Consider the following 22,225-nt stretch of genomic DNA (forward strand, 5'->3'; position numbering starts at 1 on the left):
TTTAGATTGTGTTATTGAAAATACTTATCTAATTGATTGGGAACACTGATCCAGGTTTCAGATGGAAGTACATTAGTAAGGAGATGACAGAATAAAATTCTCAGTCTTAGACTTTTTTTTTTTTTTAAGATTTTATTTATTTATTTGACAGATCAAGATCACAAGTAGGCAGAGAGAGAGAGTGGAGGAAGCAGGCTCCCTGCTGAGCAGAGAGCCCGATGTGGGGCTCAATCCCAGGACCCTAGGATCATGATCTGAGCTGAAGGCAGAGGCTTTAACCCACTGAGCCACTCAGGTGCCCCTTAGACATTTTTCTTAATCTGTTCATTTCACTTCAGCTAGTTCTGCCCATACCAACATAATTTGGTCAGTTTAATTCGTGATGAAATTGGTCCAACAGGAGGAATTGGATGTATGTTGAAATTCTGCCAGATTCAGAAGAAAAATGTTATTTTAAGCATTCTGGTCATTTTTGGTAGAGTGTAGGTCTTACCATGAAGTTGTCACTGGCAACTTTTCAGACCACTAAACATGGCTTCCTTATTTACAAAAACCACACACACACACACACACACACACGCATGCACACACACCAAACACTAGAAATAATGAGAAAGAAAGTAACTCTGTCAAAGAAATGTCATGCTTACATAGGCTAGTGAAAATAAGAATGTTAACTGTGTTGAGAGAGTTTACTGATAACTTTCCTAATTTGGAGTTTAAGAAATCTTGAAGTCTTCTCTGAGATTTGTAACTAATTTACCCCTCATACTTGAATTATGCATAAAGTAAATCACTCACCGATATATGTATATTCATGCATTTGATCTATTTACAGATTAAAAGAGATGGAAAGAGCAGGGAGATAAGCTGAACCCAAAGGTTAGGAACTGAAGAAGTGTGGGTGGTATGGATTGGTATGGGCACGGTCAAGTGGGAATTTCTTTGTGGAATCATTTGCTTTGACTAGTATGGATAAACAGCTTGTGATGACATTAGGAATATCAATTTCCTTTTCCAGACTAGAGAAGCAAATGCGTTTATAACATTCTATTAAGACCTATTAAGACCCTGGATTTGCACTTATTCAGTAACTTTTTAAAAAATCATCAAAAATGGCATTAAAGATTTATTTTTCCAAACTACATTTTTATCAGTATAATGTCTTACCTCAGAAGTATACTCAGATGTATATGCCTTTTACTCAGAAGTATAATTTATGCTAGATTTGGGGGGGGGAACTTGTTAAACCTAGATTTGTAGCTATTTTGGAATTGGGGCTATTCCTAAACTGTGTACAAGGTTTTATTTTATCTGCAGTTGACTTTACTTGTTTTTCACATGCTCACAATGATTTGTGTTGATACTGTTTCAAACCATGTTGAAAATACTTTCTTGGTAAAATGAGTATAAACAATACCAAAACCAAATTCAAGCTGACCTTTAAATACATCTAGATTTAAAGGCTAAAGCCAAGGACTTCAAAATATTTTCATCCAAAGAACTCTGAAATGTAGCTAAAGGAAAGTTCTTTTTCTAAATCTTAAAACTTAGGAAAGATATTCAAACTGTGATTGGTTTTAGCTCACTGATCAAGATGACTGTGTAAACTTTCTCATCTGGGATTTAATTGTTCATCCTTTCCTTAAAGTTTCAACTCTCCATGAATTCTTTCCTATGAAGAGTATATTAGCTTATGATTCCAGCTCTAGCATAATTTTTTCTGACATGAATAAGTGACCGCAGTAAACCATTTGAGCTTTAGACTTGTGCTGCTATACAATGCAAGTATTCATTATTTAACATGTTGCCATTTCCAGCATGTGATCTCAGTGCCGTGTAGGTAAGAATAGGTCTTTAAAGGTTTCCAGTCCAGAAAAACTGAATGGTATACAGGATTTCCCCCATTTCCCCCACCCCCCTCTATGGGAGTGTATAGTGTAGGAGGCTAGAAGATAAAGATTACTGGCAAGGACATTGAGAATATTAGCTTCATAATTATTGAGTGATGTATGGTTTTACATACTTGACTGTCTGTATTTCCTGTGTTCAATAAATGGGGCAGCAAGTGAATTTGAACCCAAATTCATGTTTTTCCATCCTTACAAAATTGTCATGAACACTTATTAGGAAAAATAAAATAGCATTCATTTTATTAAGAAAGCATTAAATCTTAGCTACTGATGTCTCTTCTCTTCTCTCCTTTATAGAATATGCATGTAACTGCTCTTTGGTGGGAAGCCTAGATGTGAATCGCTGCAACCAGACCACAGGGCAGTGTGAGTGTCTGCCACCTTATCAAGGGCTCCGCTGTGACACCTGCAGGGAGGGCTTTTACCCGAATCACACTTCTGGGCTCTGTCTGCCATGTGACTGTAGTCCACACGGAGCCCTCAGCACGCTCTGCAGCAGGTAAGCAGCAGAGGGTGGAGGTGAGGCTATTTTTTCAAGAAAGAGAAAAGGCTCTTGTTCTCAAGGACCAGAGTGGTTTAAATAAAGGGGGAAGGGAGGCATCGATTTATAAAATATTTCATATATTTGTATCTCCTCACTTTGTGTACTTAATATCAAAATTTAAAAGCCTCTAATTTGCTGATCTAGCTCTTCAAAAGCACCTGGTCACCAATTTTGCTTTGTGATAATTTCTCTAAATTTCATGGAAAAAAATTATTGAGAAAGCAGTCTCCTTTTGGAAGTGATAACTTCCTGGCATTTCCAGTGGAAACGTTCTTGTTGTTTATTCACATGCCATTGGATTTTCAGAAAACTTACTCTTTGCTTTATTTTGTCTCTTATCCAAATGCCAGAACTGTTTCTTTGCTCATCCGAGGCTTAAAGTTGGTAATATCCTAATTTCTCTAACTTTTGGGGAGAAGACTGGTTTCACCAACACAGTTGGGGGAACCAAAACTTGATTAAGTAGGAATTACCTGGAAATTACCTTTAAAATAGTACGTTATTTGGAGACTATTTAATATTGTAAAACAGTGTCCCACCATCTGAGGATTTGCCTTCTACTACATTGAAAGTAATTATTCTTTGACTTTTATGAGGCACCTAGCTTTTTGTGAACCCCAAATCAAAAAGCTGAAAAGACAGTGTTATGTAATGATAAAAACATAAGCTTTACAATTGGGCTAACTTGGGTATAGATCCAAGATCTTTTGCCACTTGGAGCTTTGTGCTTTCAGCAAGTTATTTCATTTTTCTGAGCCTCACTTTCTCCTCAAGTTCATTGTGAAGGTTAAATGGATAAATGCACGTAAAATGCCTAGCACACATCGCACAATACATTCTGGTTTGTTTTAATGTCAAAGGAATACTGTTGGCTTAAATGAAGGAATAGTTTTGAAGAACTTTTAGCTCTTTGGTAGAAGTCCCTTTATACAAGCAGTAGTTATCTTGGATGCTTTATAAATCATACTATACACATGATATGCAATATCGTATCATATCATACCTCTATTAAAAATATGGATGTGAACTTGATTAAGAAGTTTATAATTTTAGGTGCCTGGGTGGCTCAATTGGTCAAGTCCCTGCCTTCAGTGCAGGTCATAATCCCTGGGTCCTGGGATTGAGTTCCACATTGGGCTCCCTGCTGAGATGGGAGTCTGCTTCTCCCTTTCCTTCTGCCCCCAAACCCCACTCATGCTTTCTCTCTCTAGCTTGCTGTCTCTCAAATAAATAAATAAAACCGTAAAAAGCAAAGAGAAGTTTATAATGCAACCATAATCAATGTTTATGATGATTGATATTTTTAGAGTTATTTGTTTTAAGCTTTGGAACTCTTTTTACGTGGGTTTTTAAATCACAGGTTTATTAAGTGGCAGAGGAAGAAGTCTCAGTTGGGATTCTAAGCCCAGTGTCCCTATCACCATGTCCTGCAGCTTCTGTAATGAGAAAACTGATAGTCATTCTGTTATTGGAGACTGAGAATATAGTAGTTGCTTATCATTGCTCCCTTTGCTCCCATAAAAACATGCCTGCACAAGCTATCCTTAGAAGGTTCAACTTTCTTACCATTTTACAAGATGAGATTTGGATAAGTTTGCTCATTCTAATATCTAATGGCATGACTACTGCTTCCTTTAGAATGTGATTCTACAAACACATTGTTTTTCTTGAGAACCTTGGAGAGATAAAACAGTGTTTACTTCTAGGCCAAACTGCTTTATTAGAAGAGAAAGAAATAAGGGGAGCATTGAGAGGGAGTTTTAAAAGTTGGAGAGGAGGAAAAAACAGTAATTTTAAAATTCATGTAGTATCTTGCTGTGTCCATTGATCTTTTACAGATTATTTCTTTTTAAAAAATATTTATTTATTTTAGACACACAGAGAGAGGTGGCATGTGAGTGGGGGGAGTGGCAGGGGAAAGAATCTTCAGTCCAGCTCTCTGCTGAGCATGGAGCCCTACAAGGGGCTCAGTCGATCCTACCACCCATGAGATTGTGACCTGAACTGAAACCAAGAGTTGGATGCTTAAGTGGCTGAGCCACCCAGGCAGCCCTATAAATTATTTCTGATTTTTTCCCCCGACAGTTAATGCCATTAAGTGACATAGGGTAAACACTGTTCTGAAAATAGGTCGTAACTAGAGAATAGTGGAAAAGTGCATTGGACTAGTAACTCAAAGATCCAGGGCTGGGGTCGGTAAGCTACAGCCGTGAACCAAATCCAGTCCGCTGCTGCTTTTGTAAGTAAAGTGTCATTGGGATGCAGGTGTACTCCCTTGTTTATATATCATCTGTGATGGCTTTTGTGCTGCCGTGGCAGAGTTGACTCATTGCAGCAGAGACTGTGTGGCCTGCAAACGTAACGTAGTTACTGTCTGGGTCTTTTAGAAAAAGTTTGCTAACCCCTGGTTTAGGATTCCAGTCCTAGTAGATATTGCCGGGTAACCACATAGCTTTGGGAAAGTCACTTTACTTTTCAAAGGATTTATCTTTTAATTTGTGCAGTGGTGGTTATAACCCATGTCCTGTTTCTCTCTTGTATAGAGTTGTTTTGTTTTAAGGATCAAACAAGAAAATTCACATGTCAGTTTTTACAACCCATACTTTATAGACATATAATAAAAATACTAGTAGAAACCATTTTTTGAGCATATACTTTATGCTAGGTCACTTACGTTCATTATCTCATTTAATTTTCAAAAAACTCCCTTGAGGAGAGCACTGTTATTTTCCCACTTTGAATATGAGAATTTTGATGTTTAGGGGGTACAGTTAACTTACATAACTTACACACCAAAGCTACCATTCAATTCATTTGAACAAATGTAACAAGCAAGTGCTTATTCCTTGAAGCAGAATGACTTCATACTTACACAATTGTTTTTCTTAGTAGAAAGGTTCTTGGTATTTAACACCCAAATATCCCAGAATGTTCTTATCTCTCAATTCAATGTGTTTTGGCTGATGGTTATAGAAGAAAAATTTGTATTTATATCCCAGAAACTCAATAATGTCATATACCACATTTTAAACAAAGTAACATGTGGGAAGTCTTGTATTAAATGCCAGATGTAACTGGGGTAATGTCAGAATGCCATGTAAACAATCTGTAAAGTGCACCACATGTCAACAAAGAGGATGTGCACATGTTACTGCATATGAGGCCTCTGGTGACAACCATGAGAATTGCTTTGGATCAGGAAGGGACGTCGTAGGCATTATACATCTTAACAAGGGAGTTTGCTACTTATTTACAGGTGCTTTATTGTGTTTTAGTTACACTCTAGAAAGTTGGTTAGTAGTTTTTGGATGATAGGTAATGGATTGTAATTATTTTCATTTGAAATATTGGAAAATGGGTTTTTTATTGGCGTTTCATGTAGAATATATGATTTTCAGTAATGGATGCTTGATGTTAAGCAGGAGGGAGAAGATACCTGCATTATTATTATTATTATTATTATTATTACTTGATCTATATGGACTGTTTTCTCTGTGTACCTGATGTACCTATCCTTAGTAGGTCTTTTTTTATGAATAACATGTAATTTTATAATATCTGCATGCAGTCAAAGTATGTTGATTTTTCACATCATTTACCATCATCTTCTAATTGCCATGGGAAAGGACCTTGTTTCCCCTGCAGCCCTTAAAAGTGATGTCTGTTTTCTCTCTCTGGTTCCTCTTATCTTAAGACCTGGAGTTGGAGTAGATCATCTTCCTTGCTCCTCATTGCTGCTTGCAGAGTGCTCTCCCTTCTCCCTTTCTAAAACCCTGCTTCTGAAGCTCTTAGCAGCAGAGCATGCTGCTCTACTCTGTGTTGCTGCTCCCCTACCAGGAACCACCCCTCATCTCTTATCCATGGCTCACTGTTGTCTTTCTGCCATGACATCTGTCAAAATCCTGGATGATTTCAGTATCTGTAGATGATCTCAATGCTTTGGCCTTTCAGTTTCTTGACCTCTCTTCCAATAAGCCTTCCTCCTTGCTTCCAATAATCTTTATTTGTTTTACTTGCCCTATTTCTTGATTGTCTATGGCCCCAAAGTTAGGTATATTAATTTTTTGAGATAAATCCTTAATCTTTTTCTGTGGGTTACTGCAGAGTAATATTTAATTTAAAAAATTTTAACAGTGTTATTTCAGAATGTCAGGCAATTTGTCAGAATAAACAGCACATCACTGAAGTCCTTTAAAAACCTGTAATCAAAGGAAGTCTTTAGAAAGAAGGTTTGGGAGTTCTAAATACAGCTGTAAACAGTGCATTTCTCACTACCAGAAAGGAAGTTAAATTGACATAAGACCAGAAGAACAGAAATGGGAAGTTGCAGGACTATGTACTTTGGCAAGAACATGTGGGTGAACTATGAAGAAACACCTCTGTGTTCTGCTCTGCTATAAATTATATGAGTTAAGGAAAAAGGAAATTGTAGGCAAGTAGCGTATGTGTAGTAGAAAGGAAGTGGAATCTGAAATCAGTGACTTTGATTCTATTCTTAGTTTAGCCCCTACTAACTGTATAACCTTCATACTTATGGAATATAAGGAATAACATGGAGGACATTGGGAGAAGGAAGGGAAAAGTGAAGGGGGGGAATCGGAGGGGGAGACAAACTATGAGAGGCTACTTTGAGAAACAAACTGAGGGTTTTAGAGGGGATGGGGTAGGGCGATGGGTGAGCCCAGTGATGGGTATCAAGGAGGCATGTATTGCACGGAACACTGGGTGTTATACGTAAACAATGAATCTTGGATCACTATGTCAAAAACTAATGATGTAGTATATGGTGACTAACATAATATAAAAAATTAAAATTAAAAAAAATTAGATATCTGAACTCTCTGAGCCTCAGTGTTTTCATCTGTAAATTATATATTTGACTTGAAGGATTTTTGTGAGACTTGAATTGTGTGTGTGTGTGTGTGTGTGTGTCCCCACTTACATTATGACTGCCACATAGATTCAGCTCAATAACTCCGTAGAGGTTGAGTCTATTTTTTTTTTTTAAACATGATGAATAGAATTGGTGACTCACCAAAGAGGAGGGTTAAGTCCACCTGTGTTGTGCATGAGGAGGGATTGGGGTATTTGTTTTTGTTGGTAGGCTAAAGAAGAAATTGTTCATTCTAACAGGAAAAAAAAGTTTATTTTCCTCCATTTTCACAAACATGTTAAACCTCTTAAAATTGGACAATCTGTATTTTCTTTCTTTTTTTTTTTTTTTTAAAGAGGTGAGGAGAGAAAGAGAGGATAAGTGTGGAGGGGCAGAGGAAGAGAATCTTAAATAGGCTCTACGTCCAGCTTGGAACCCAATGCGGAGCTTGATCTCACAACCTGAAATTATGACTTGAGCGAAAATCAAGAGTTGGATGCTTAACCAACCGAGCCACCAGGCACCCCAACAATCTATATTTAGTAATAATAATAATAATAGTTAAAGTTAATCAAACACATGCTGGGCACTATCCTAAGCCCTTCATTGGCATGTAACAGTTGATTTAATCCCTATAGCAACTGTATCAGCAAACACTATTATTATAATTCTCATTTGCACAGGAAAATAAATTGGAAGCTAGGTAAATTGCCTAACTTATGAGTAATAACCAGTAAGTAAAAGTGTTGGGATTGAAACATTTGTAACTTGGAACTAGAGTTTGGGATATATTAGATTATACATACTAAAATTATGTAAATTATATGTTAGATTATAAGATTGTTAACTCACAAAGAGGAGCAAAAATTCTGGAGTAAAACAATATTGCTTTTGCTCTTGTCTAGAAACCTATAACCTATGCTAGACAAAAGGGCACAAAACTACTAGAAGACAATACAAAAGTTTATAAATACATGCTGAATTTCTAGGTCAAATAGTCTAAAGCGAGAAAAGAATAAACTGAAGTAATAAGGGAAAAGGCTTTCTAGAGGAGGTGGGAACCGAGATGTGCCTTCTAAATTATGATTTGGGAAGGCAGAGGGCTGAGAAGAAGACCTTATCAGGAGACAAAAAACCATGCAGATTAAAGTGAATTTCCTAAGATTATACCATGAGATGAGAAATCTGAGCTCTTAACACCTACTCAAAATTCTTTTCTGTTTCCACCTCCCTGTTCTCTTTTTAAAAACAAATGGAAGTAGAAGAGTGGACTCAATTCTATCCGGATTCTCTTGTACATCTAATGCTCATGGAACAAACAGCTGGCTTTTAAAAAATTCATCTCTCTGTTCTTTATGCCCCTATATTTTCAGTGGGAGTTGCCCTAGTGAGGGTAGAACTTGGCTATGGGAACCAGATGTGGGTTGAGCAATGTCTTTATGTGCAAACACAAAGTCCTTTATGTACTGACAGATGGCCACCCCCGCACAGCACCATTGATGTTCCAACCTGTTTAATTGGGAGGGAGTTGGTCTATGATATCTTTTCATTTTTGCTTTTGCAGTGCATTTATAATGTTTTCCTGATTTATATTTGGACATATGTTTAATAAGTGAGTGAAGAAATCACATAACATTTTATCTCAAAAATCAGCTTGCCTGGTGAGAGCTTGTATCTCTTACTACAGCCCTTAAAATATTGTCAGGGTTGGCTTTACATGGAGGCAATTATATAATGATTTGAGATTTTTAAAATGCATCTATAGTAGGTGCATCGTTATAGACTGTCTCTGTAGGATAACAAAGAAGCTCTGCTGTGGTGTAATATCCTTTTACATAAAATCTGTCATTGCTGCCATACCCTGAGTGTATTTTGAAATATTTATTATTTTGCATCTTAACTATGGGAATATGCCCCAGGACAGAGGGCAAAATTTTACTCATGAAGTCAACTTATAACGAAATAAATGTCGAATAGAAAGATGGCAAACCTCTGAGGCACACATTCACATGAGACTCAGATAAATCATCGCTTGTGTCATAATTTGGAGTAACAGCTGCTTGTGTAAACTCTTCTTTATTACTTTGCATATAATTCTGGGAGATACAGAAAAAGTAATTTGATTATTGGAAACAATTAACAATTGAGGAAAGCTGTGTCATTTTATTCATTCATTCATTTCATTCAATAAAGGCATTGCCCTTGCCAACTCTGTGTCCAAAGACATTATCCCTGTGCTCATGGCACTTATTGTCAGTGGAAAGATAGAGCATGGATATTTTTCCATCTTTTTGTGTCTTCCTCAATTTCTTTCATAAGTGTTCTGTAGTTTCTAGAGGTTAGATCCTTTACATCTTTAGTTAGGTTTATTCCTAGGTATCATACTTATGGTTTTTGTTGCTATTGTGAATGGAATTGATTCCTCAGTTTCTCTTTCTACAGTTACATTGTTAGTGTACAGAAAAGGAACTGATTTGTGTGCATTGATTTTGTATCCTGCCACATTGCTCAATCGCTGTATGAGTTCTAGTAATTTGGGGTTGGAGTCTTTTGGGTTTTCCACATGCAGTATCACGTCCTCTGCAAGGAGAGTTTGACTTCTTCTTTGTCAATTTGGATGCCTTTTATGTCTTTTTTTGTTGTCTGATTGTTGAGGCTAGGATTTCTAGTACTGTGTTGAACAATAGTGGTGAGAGTGTGCATCCCTGCCCTGTTCCTGATCTTAAGGGAAAAGCTCTCAGCTTTTCCCCATTGAGAATTATATTTGCTGTGGGCTTTTCATAGATGTTTTTTTATGATATTGAGGAATGTTCCCTCTATCCCTATACTGTGAAGAGTTTTAATCAGAAATGGATGTTCTATTTTGTCAAATGTTTTTTTCTGCATCAATTGAGAAGGTCATATGGTTCTTGTCTTTTATTGATGTGCTCTACCATGTTGATTGATTTGCAGATGTTGAACGACCCTTGTGGAAAGACAGAAACACAAACAAAATATGAGTATTCAGAAAAATGCACAGGAGATTCAGGGAAGTGTTGAGTGAAAAAGTTGCATTTAAATTGAGACCTGAAAGAGAAGTAGAAATTTGTATGAAATAGCAAGGCATCTTCAGTAGAGTGCAAGTGTCTCACTATTTCTCAAAGGCAAGAACACTTGTTAGTGGTAGAAGAAAAGGGTTGAAGGAGAGTGGGAAATGATGAGATGAGACTTTTTCTGTTTACTGTTGTTATCTTTAACACTTAGAACAGTGCCTGGCACAAAGTAGATTCAGTAAATACTTGATGAATGAATAGAATGAATGAATGAAGAATAAGAAGGACCAGACCATAAAAGGCCCAATTTTATCCATTGAAGAATATCAAAAAAGGAGTGATGTTGGATTTGCTTTCAAGAAAAATCACTCTGGGGCACCTGGGTAGCTCAGTGGGTTGAGTCTCTGCCCTCGGCTCAGGTCATGATCTCAGGGTCCTGGAATCGAAGCCTGCATTGGATTCTCTGCTCAGCAGGAAGCCTGCTTCCTCCCCTCTCTCTTTGCCTGCCTCTCTGCCTACTTGTGATCTCTTTCTCTGTCAAATAAATAAATAAAAATCTTTAAAGAAAAATCACTCTGTCAGAAATATGGTAGATAAAAGAGAGTGAGCTCAGGGGAGGAGACCAATGAAACTGGACACTGGCATTGGTATTGTCAATGGTACAAGAGAGAAGGGAACCAATATAAGAGGTATTTGGAGAATAAAATGTGACAAGGCTAGGTATTTGTTGGTACATATGGAGTAAGGAAGAGAGCAGTAGAGATGACTCCCATGTTTCTTTCTGGCTTGGGCACATAAGTGAAGAGATATTCCATTAACTAGATAAAGAATACAGGAAACTTAGCAAGTTGGAGGGAGATGATGATGTTAGGGTTCAAATGTGTTCATTTTGAAGTAATTATGAGATATTCAGATAGAGATATCTGATAAGATAGGTGCATATCCATTGTGTAACAAACTCAAGAAATTTTCTAGGATATTCTGCTATTCCTTTGGAAAATAGAGCAGAGCCTTACAGCTTTAATTTTATTTAAAAATAATTTTATTCTGTATCCCAGTTATTCTGGCAATGGTACGAATATCTAGTTTAAATTATCTTTTTAAAATTCACTTTTACGGGGGCGCTTGGGTGGCTCAGTGGGTTAAGCCGCTGCCTTCGGCTCAGGTCATGGTCTCAGGGTCCTGGGATCGAGTCCCGCATCGGGCTCTCTGCTCAGCAGGGAGCCTGCTTCCCTCTCTCTCTCTCTGCCTGCCTCTCCAACTACTTGTGATTTCTCTCTGTCAAATAAATAAATAAATAAAATCTTTAAAAAAAAATTCACTTTTACGTTTTTTTCCTTGAAGGTAGAATTTTAAAAGGTAGCTGTCTTAGTCAAAAGCAGGTAATTGACCCCCTTATCCTATCATGATTAATTTGTTTCAAAAAATGTTCATACAGTGCCAATGGCTTATGTGTTAGAAGATGTTTTAAGCACATTATACCAAGTATCCTGTTAAGTTTATGGTAAAAGAAATTAGACTAAAATTTGAATGTTAACAAATGGCTAGACAGGGCTCATTCAGAAAAAGGCACCAAGAGCATTGAATTTAAGTGTAAATAATGTATGTCTATTACAGTTAAGATGGCTCTGTGTGTTTTTCAGTACACTTCTATTTTAAATCCTCCATTCAATACAGGGCATGTTCTGCTTTCCTGGTCTTCTAATTATTAACTAGATAACAGCTGTAGTCAAATGAATGGAAAAAAACACAACACATCTTTCTTCCAGCTATTGGTGACCTTTGAGAACATGAAAATAACATGTCACAGTGAGTTGGTATAGTGACTGTTGATCAAACAGGGTATTTTCCCTAACCCATGCTGCAGACTCTTTTTAATTATTTTATTAAGCCACTTTAAGGCCAGTTTGAGATTTTTGAAAGAAATATTTTAAAGCTTAAATTTAGTTATTGATAATGTTAAAAGTTCATTTGTTTGGCTTCTGCTGAGAGACTCTCCCAAATATGTAGATGTATATATGCTAATAATACAAATAATGATGTTCATACAAATTGCAGTATTTGGTATCAGGGTGTTTATATAACAAATTATGTGCAGGATACTTTACTAGACTTTGTGGGGAATAAAAGATTAGTAAGACAATGGGCCTTATTCCAAAAGAGCTTCCTATCTAGGAAGGACACTAAAAAAGTATAGAAATAATTATAATAGGAAGTAAAAATTGACCGACATCATGAACTATAAGGGTAAATTATTAAGGGGATTAAGAATCTGGGTGACCTCACTTATAGCTGAAAATATCAGAGATTATTTCGTTGAAGAGATAACTTTTGACCTCAGTTTTGAAGATAGGAAAGGATTAGGCTTACAGAAGTGGACAAAGTGGGAAAGGATGTTAGAAAACAGGAAAGACGAAGATTAATGTCTCAGAGATGTGCTTACGCAGGATGTAAGGTGGAAGAGAAGTGGGGGCAGAGGAGATAAATCTGGCAAGTCCTGCTAGGGTCAGGTCACAGAGGGCCTCAAGGGCCAGATAAATGATTTGGCTTTTATTCATGATGCAATTTTTAAGCAGAAGGAAGATCAGCACTGTGTCCTAGCAGTAGTAGAATGGGTGGATATAAGCAGGGGGCAATTAGAGGCAGAATGAAAACTAGTGAGGGCCAAAATTAGGATAATAATTAGAACAGAGAGAAAATTGACAGTGGGCAATAGTGAAAATGGTGATATGCCCCATGATAGCAGGGTTTCTGTGCATAATTGCCTAGCAAGTTTGTGATTTTTCGTGCTACTACGTATCCACAAATCTAAAGGTAGTTTGTATTTCTAAATTGTATTTAAGGAATCGCTCAGTCCAAAGGTTCCTTCTCAGGCCCATATTCTCTCCCTGTGTTCTCGTTCTGCCTTTGTTGCATGCTGCGGGGACTGAATCTGCTCTCCTACATGCTTCAGTAGCTGCTGCCACACACCGCATTGCATGGCATTTGATCCCCCCTGAGCTTTGCTGCGGAGCGTCAAGCAGGGTCCCCACACCCATGTTCTTTCTGTGCAGCTAAAAATAATTCCAAGGGCCCTTTACCTTTTGAGAGTTTAAAAACTATTAATCTTTGTAGAGAGGCCTGTGGGGGTAGCCAGTATAATACATATGGGAAAGATGAATGGTTATATAAGTGGCAGACTTTTCCACAAACAAGGTTCAGATGTAGGCACACCTCTTTTATTTTTCCACTTAATTACTCTGAGACTCATATGCCTCAGTAGCAACCCATTTTCCTTTTGAGGCAACCCATTCTCCAGCAATTAATTACTCATTTTCCAATAACTCTAAGAGTTAGTCCTCTGATGCTAAGTATCAGGGGAACGGGATTCTGAATAGTTCACTGCCATTACTGGCTCCCACTCCTGTATGGCATTGCCAGGTTGGACAACCTGACAGGTGATGTAATGATGTAATGATGCTTTCACTGTTCCAGATCCTTAAAGAGGCCAGAGCAGTTCTTTGAGGGAGGATGAACCCATTCCTCAGTGCCAAGTTCTTTCAGGGAGGCTCTACATTAGGGCTCTAGAGTTCTAGATCTTAACAGTCAGCTCCTTCGGTTTATACATGCAGCTGTATCTCAGTGTGCAAGCCAGTTCCAAGTGTTCTAGTTGAGGACTTTCCATAGAATCTTCACCTAACAAACCCCAAGTCTCCCTCCCTCCCCAATAACAAAGTTCTTGCTAAACTTTTGTCTCAGGACAGTGGGGCCTGTTCACTCTGTACTGACACAACTAAAGAAGCCTAAACAAGTGATTCTTCACCCAGATGGAAAAATCTGCTTTAAGATTATTTTCTCTTCCTGCCCAAATGGCAATGCTGTTGCAAAGTTCTCTTGCTAAGGAAGAAAGAAACCACAATTTAATCTGTAGCTAAGCATCTCTCAGGACACTTTACTACACTTAAAGAGTGTAAAAATCTTATAAACACATCATGCTTTTATGTCCTAAAATTTGACTTCTTTCTCAGATGAAATTATGACACAAGTTGGCAAATAATATTAACATTATTACTACCACCATCAACCCCAGAATGAACAGTATTAACATTTATTGAATGTTTGCTCTGTGCCAGGCTAAGTGCTTTATATATTCTAACTTCTAAGGATAAAACAACAACTGACTGAAGTGGAACTAGTCTCATTTCACAGATGAAGAAACTGAGACTTGAGTAATTTGCTCCAAAACAGATAACTAGTAAGTGACAGAAACAAGTCAAACCAATACCTGACTATACTGCCTTTATTTTATCAATTGAGTTTATTAATTGAGTGTTTTTTTGAGTGTTTATTAATTGAATGGCTGAATCTCTGCCTATTTTCTACATATACCTGGTAACCGTTCTAAGTTTAGCTACTATACAGACAGATTCTTAGCATGAAGAGTTATCATTTGAGTGATCAAGATAACATCATCAGTAATAAGTCATGTATATAGTGTCGTGTATCCCCTAATACAATGCAGTGAATGAGAAGGGCATGTTACCTCTGAGATAGTCTTTGCTAAAATTCATAATTTCAGTCTAATCATGATGAAACGTCACACAAGCCCAAATTGAGGAACATTTTACAAAATAACTAATCAGTACTCTTCAAAAGCTTCAAGGTTATAAAAGACAAGGGAATACCAAGAAACTGTCAGAATGGAGGAAGCTAAGGAGACATGCCCTGTAAACAAACATAAGATAATATCTTAGATTGGTTCCTGGAACAGAAAAAGGACATTAATGTAAAAATTAGGGAACTCCGATAAAGTCGTAGTGTACTTAATAGCATTATAGCACAGTTAATTTTCAGTTTTGATGAATATGCCATAGTTATATAAGAAGTTAACCTTAGGGGAAGTTGGGTGAATAGTATACAAGAACTCCCTGTACCATCTTTACACTTTTCTTTACATCTAACATTATTTAGAAATAAAAAGTTGATAGAATTATTATTTAGAGCAGTCAGTCAAGGGAATATGGATAGTATTACTGTCTTATTATGAAGATGTAGCTGGCCCTAGTGATAATTCTTAGTCTTAGGTGCAGACAAGGAATCACAGTAAGAAAATTAACGGACTTTGCTGGCATGGAGATCTGCCACTTTAGATGTATGGCATTGTGGTTAGAATATACAATCCAATTCATAGCCTCTTTTAATGTTTTAAGTATTTTTTTTCCTATAAAGTTTTAAAAGAAAATCTTCTAAATCTTATGTTAGTTAGTAGACTTAGGCTGAAATAGAAGGACACTTGTTCCCACAGAGAAGGCTTTGTCTTCCCCTGTGTCCCCTGAAAGAAAATTAAATCAGCATGACTTGTTCCATCTCAATTGGGTTTTTTTTTATAGCAAGAAATATGTTTCCTAGAGGGTAGAGAGAATATGGGACTATTCATCTTTTTTTCCCTTGAATTTGGTTTCCATTCAAAATACCTAAATTTATCAATTCCAAAGAGAGATCTTGACTTGAAGTTTCTCTAGATTTCCTATAAAAAAGATACAAATGCTTTAGCCATGATTATTTTGACATTCAAAGTATATAGGGCTAGTTTAAAAAATTATCAGTTCTGGGGCACCTGGGTGGCCCAGTGGGTTAAGCCTCTGCCTTCGGCTCAGGTCATGATCTCAGGGTCCTGGGATCAAGCCCTGCATCAGGCTCTCTGCTCAGCAGGGAGCCTGCTTCCTCCACTCTCTCTGCCTGCCTCTCCGTCTACTTCTGATCTCTGTCTGTCAAATAAATAAATAAAATCTTTAAAAAAAATGATCAATTCCATGATTATGGTTCTTTATATATTAAATGAATTCTGTGGTATGGTATATTCCATGTGTTTTAACAGTGAGGGTATTTCAGGCTTGCTCCTGTTTTTATAAATTCAGTAGGTTTCTAAGTAATGTTAATAACTAATATCTGAACTAGTATTCTCATCTCCTGTACATTTTCTCATTTGATTCTAGCAACAATCCTGTAGGTAAGGTAAGGATGAGGTAGGTAAGGATGATTTTTACCAAATTACTAATGAGAAGAAATAATTAAATATTGGAGCCCAAGCTTGGACATTTATTAAATACCAGAGCAAGAGCAGTAGACTCAAGCTCTTCTGACAACTTATCTCATGTTCTTTCTGTTACCTTCAACTTCCGTGGCACTCAGTTCTGGGTTAGTGTATACTCCTAAGCTTGAGGTCAGAAGTTCTTAGTCTATGAAGGGGGAAATGCATGAAATATAATGGTGGATATTTATTTTTCTATGGAGAATGTCTATAAGATTAAATGGGTTCTCAAAGAGATCTGGGATGTCATCAAATTTAAATTTTCTTCTAAATGCTGTGCAGGAAGGTCATAGACATTCTTCTCACACTGCCAAAAGCATAATAAAAAACATGGCTTATATTGTCAATGACAGAATCCCTTCCTTCACTTCTGCCAATTCCTAACACATACATTGTGACCATTTCCTTAATTAAGTTTTACTTTTGCTGATCCTGAATTGATTATTTATTTATTTATTTTTTATTTTTTTAAAGATTTTATTTATTTATTTGACAGAGAGAAATCACAAGTAGGCAGAGAGGCAGGCAGAGAGAGAGGGGGAAGCAGGCTCCCTGCTGAGCAGAGAGCCCGATGCGGGACTCGATCCCAGGACTCTGAGATCATGACCTGAGCCGAAGGCAGCGGCTTAACCCACTGAGCCACCCAGGCGCCCCTGAATTGATTATTTAAAGAGCTCTAAGGTAGAATACAATGTCCACTAAAAGGTATTATAGATATTTGAAAGAAGAAATTTTACAGGAAAATATATTCGTTTTTTTGACTAAACTGTTCACCTAAGGAAGCTGCATAATGCAGGAGAGACAGCAGAAGGAAATTAACATTCAACGAACACTGTTTAACCTCTGTTCTTGATGCTTTACACATATAACCTCTCTGACTTCTCAGAACAACTTAGCTGTCTTGCTCTTGAGGTTGAGTTACTTAACAGTATGGCATAATTAATAAATGGCAGAGCTTAGATTTGGGCCCAGGTCTGTCTGATTCCAAGGCTCTCCCCACTACACCCTAAAATAGAAGGGCAAGATTAGATATGGCGGTGTGAGTCTCAGTGTTAGTATAGGTCTAGGTATGGGTGAGCATGATTGATCAACCTAAGGAGTGGCCCATGGAGACATAAATCTAGAAGTCAGATCTTCTACAATGAAATTAAATGCTGTATAGAAGAAGTCAACTTGAAGTCTTGAGAGCATCCATAGAGAATCATTTGAAAGTCAGGAATTAGGACATTATAAATATCAAAGTTGAGTCCACTTGTCTTGTTGGGGCTTAAATGGCAGACTTTTAACATGTAGGAGATCTGAAAGCAAGTGTTGTGAACCTAGTCATCGGGGTAGGAAGTGGTGAGGCACAGCCACTGGGACAAGGAGCTGGACATCAGGAAACTAGGGACAGTAGTCGTAATTCAACCATTGAGAATATAGGGACTAAAGTCAAAGGAACCAGTAGCAGATGAGACTTAATGACAGTTCACTGAGGTTGACTGCCTTAAGTACCCTCTTCTTAGATCAGAATTGATACCAAATTAAGGGTTAAGCACTAAGTGCAGAGATGGAAATCAAGCAGCTTTACCAGTCAAGGCTCGGGATTGAAAAGTAGAGTGAAGCAAGTATAGTGACATTTTTCTAGTTAATCTAGTACAGTGGTTCTTCAAGTATGGTCCCCAGATCAATATCAGCATAACCTGGGTATTGGTTAGAAATGTAAATTCTTGGGCCCAACCCCTGACCTACTGAATCAGAAATTCTGAGATAGGGCCTAACAATCAGAACCACTGATCAATCTGTTGACCCCCAAAATCTAATATATGCAGAAGAAAACCAGAAGTAATAATGAGTAGGCTTATTTGAGGTATTCCAGTCTCTGCTCTTTACTTATGTAAGGATTATATAAGCTAAAGAAGCTTTTTTAGTAGGGTCATAATAGAAAATTGGGGTTAAGCAAAACAGATTTATCTTTGTGAGCTAGTAAATTATTTTTTTTCCCTTTCTGCTCTTCTTCGGATCAATGTCTTACAATGTTGACTGGCCCATCATGGACCAGTCAGTCATTAAATGTCTCATTTTACTCACCTAGATAAATATCCTGTTTCTAAGATTCTAAGAGGTTTATTTAAATGTAATATAAAATATTAAATAGGTTAAACTGAAGACAAATATTGTGCTCAGAAGGCATCATGAATTAATAAAGGAAACATACATAGATTTTGAGCCAAATTACACAATCATTACATGAGAAAGTTTAAGTGTCTATCATGTGCCAGGTACTGTGGTAGGCCCCGGGAATATAACAGTGGAAACAAACAAACAAACAAACAAACCCCTCTGATTTCATAGAGCTGACATTCTAGATGGGGAGAGAGATAATAAAAAATAAATATATATTATATTAAATAGTAAGAGATATTACAGTTTTAGATGGTGTGGCTGGTAGAGGCCTTGTTGAGAATATGACATTTGAATAAATAACAAAAAGAAGTAAGGGGGTATACCATGTAGAATCCCCTGGGTGAAGGGTATTGCCAACAGAAAGGGCAGCAAATACAGGGTCTCTGATGAAGGAACATACACAGCACATCTGAACAACAGTTCAGAGATATACTATTCTATGAGAATACTGTTCTTTTAACATATCTATATTTTTCAAAAATTTTATATGAAGAACTTAGGGGAATTAAAGCTGTAGTAATTAAGAGAGTTTTGTTTGGTTCAGGGATAGACAAATAGATAAATAGAACAAAAACAAAGACCCAGAAACAACCCATGTATGGAAAGATATTTCACATATAGTTGAGGAGGTACGAAAGCTTAGTGAGAAGTTTCAACAACACTAGTAATGTAGTAGCAATACTTATACAATTTTTACTATGTGTCAGACACTGTTCTGCATGCTTAACAAATACTAACTAAATCAATCTTCACAGCACACTTGTGAGAGTGAGAAATTATTTTCTTCATTTTACAAGTGAGGAAACTGAAGCAGGAAGTTGAGGTAATTTACTTAGGGTCAAATGACCAGTAAGTGGTAAAGCCAGGATTTAAATCCAGGTAGTCTAGCTCCAGTGTTCACACCTTAACTACTTTGTTAAACTGTAAAACTTATACAAAAACTTATTCTCTCTCCAAATGAGAGAAAATAATTGTAGCACATTATACTGACAAGGGATTGATTATTCCAGGAATAAAGGATATCTACAAATCAATGTCAAAAATACTCAGGGGAAAACAGTGTAACTTTGTATGGTGACAGGTAGTAACTAAGCTTATTGTGGTGATGGTTTTGCAATGTAAATAAGTATCAAATCATGTTGTATACCTGAAACTAATATAATATAACAATTATCCTTTTGTAAAAAAGAATGGTTGGCAAATTCTTCATAGACCTGGGTTCTAATTCTGGTTGCCCTCTGGGGGTGTGACCTTGGAAATTGAGTCATTTCATGTCATGGAAGCTGTATTGTTTGGGAATGTTGAGTATCCCTAATTTGACCAGATAGAGTGCTACTAAAATTTGGAAGATACTTAAATACGTAGTTTTAACTAGTGTTCACAATCATTTGAAATAGGGATTATTATTACTTTTTCAAATGTGAAAACTTAATTTGTTCAGCAATCAAACAGCTAGAAAGTAGCAAAATTGAGACTTAATGAATGTCACAGAATTATCATAAGAACGAAAGTAGCTAATGAATATATAAATATTGTGCTATGTACTTTATTTATATTGCCCCTGACTACTTCATTCCCTACAGGATTTAGAACTCAAAATCTTCGACTTGGGTAAAAAGGACTTGGTCCTTAGCACTGTCAGTATCAACACTTTGAATTAAACTGGTTTTTGTTTGCTTATTTGGAAACTAAGCCACCACTTATGCAGTCATTTCTGTGAGAAAATGAGTTCTAAATTCAAAACACACAGTTAAGGGGCGCCTGGGTGGCTCAGTGGGTTAAAGCCTCTGCCTTCGGCTCAGGTCATGATCCCAGGGTCCTGGGATCGAGCCCCGCGTCGGGCTCTCTGCTCGGCGGGGAGCCTGCTTTCCCCTCTCTCTCTGCCTGCCTCTCTGCTGCTTGGGGTCTCTGTCTGTCAAATAAATAAATAAAATCTTTAAAACAAAACAAAACAAAACAAAAACAAAAACAAAACCACACAGTTAAGTTAATTTTTGAAACACAGCATATACACAGATCAAGTGTTAATAATTACGCGTTCAGGTTAGTATCCAAAATATATGAAGACTGTATAAAACTCAATACCCAAAAAACAAATAATACAATTAAAAAATGAGCAGAAGATAGGAATAGACATTTTTCCAAAGAAGACATACAGATGGCCAGCAGGCACATGAAAAGATGCTCAACATCACCCAGCATCAGGGAAATACAAATGAAAGCTACAATAAGATATCACCTCACACCTGTTAGAATGGCTAAAATCAACAACACAAGAAACAAGAGGTGTTGGCAAGGATGTGGAGAAAGGGGAACTCCCTTGCACTGTTGGTGGGAATGCAAATTGGTGCAGCCACTCAGGAAAATAGTTTGGGGTTCCCTCAAATAGTTAAAAATAGAACTACCCTACAACCCAGGAATTGTGTGGGTATTTACCCAAAGAATACAAAAATAACTAATTCAAAGGGATGCATCTACCCTGATGTTTATTTTTTTGTTTGTTTAAAGATGGACATGCTAGAGTCTCAGCAAGGTTTGACTTCATTTTATTTTTTAAAGATTTTATCTATTTGACAGAGTGAGAGAGCACAAGCAGGGGGAACAACAGTGGGAGAGGGAGAAGCAGGCTCCCCCACTAAGCAGAGAGCCCTACATGGGGCTTGATCCTAGGACCCTGCGATCATAACCTGAGTCAAAGGCAGATGCTTAACCATCTGAGCCACCCAGATGCTGCTTTATATGCTGTTTATAGAAGCATTACCTACAATAGCCAAATTATGAAAAGAGCCCAGGGGTCCATTGATGAATGGGTAAAGCAGATGTAGTGTGTATGTATGTGGTGTGTGTATATAAACACACATAAATGCACACACACACACATATACAAATGCAGTGGAGTAATTCTCAGCCATCAAAAAGAATGAAATCTTGCCATTTGCCACAACATGGATGGAGCTAGAGAGTATTATGCTAAGTGAAAAATCAGAGAAAGAAATACCATGTTATTTCATTCATATGTGAATTTTAAGAAACAAAACAAGTGAGCAAAGGGAAAAGAGAGAAAGAGAGGCAAACCAAGAAACAGACTCTTAACTATAGAGAACAAACTGATGGTTACCAGAGGGGAGGTGGGGGGATGGGTGAAATTGTTGATGGGTATTAGGGAGTATATTTGTGATGAGCACTGAGTGTTGTATGGAAATGTCAAATCACCAAATTCTACAGCTGAAACTAATATTACACTGTATGTTAAGTAGCTGGAATTTAAATTTAAAAATATTTTAAAAAATTAACCTTTCATTAAGCAAATCTTTAACAAAGGTTACAAAAGGATACAATGTTAATGTATTTGAGGGCCATCTTCAGGAAGATGGTATCGGGACATGCTTTTTCTTTGTTCTCTTCAAAATGACTTTGGAAATGCAGAAATCTCTATCAAATAATGGAGTAATTGTGAAGGTTTGAGTATTCTTTTTTTTATTATTATTTAAGATTTTTATTTATTTGAGAGAGAGAGAGAGAGAGAGCAGGAGAGCACAGGCGGGGGGAGCGGCAGAGGGAATGAGGAGCCCGATGTGGGGCTCAATTCCAGGACCCCGAGATCATGACCTGAGTCGAAGGCTGCCG

At 37.2% G+C, this 22,225-nt stretch overlaps 1 protein-coding gene across 1 annotated transcript in view; it reads left to right on the forward strand.

Annotated features, from left to right (window-relative positions):
• Positions 1-22,225, forward strand: part of MEGF9 (multiple EGF like domains 9) — an 85,543-nt gene that overhangs the window by 39,922 nt on the left and 23,396 nt on the right. Inside the window, exon 2 of the mRNA XM_044265029.1 lies at positions 2,211-2,412. Within this exon, the coding sequence (XP_044120964.1) occupies positions 2,211-2,412 (202 nt within the window). The remainder of the gene's footprint in view (positions 1-2,210; positions 2,413-22,225) is intronic.

This window comes from Neovison vison, chromosome 9 (assembly GCF_020171115.1).
Source record: "Neovison vison isolate M4711 chromosome 9, ASM_NN_V1, whole genome shotgun sequence".
Lineage (NCBI taxonomy): Eukaryota > Metazoa > Chordata > Mammalia > Carnivora > Mustelidae > Neogale > Neogale vison.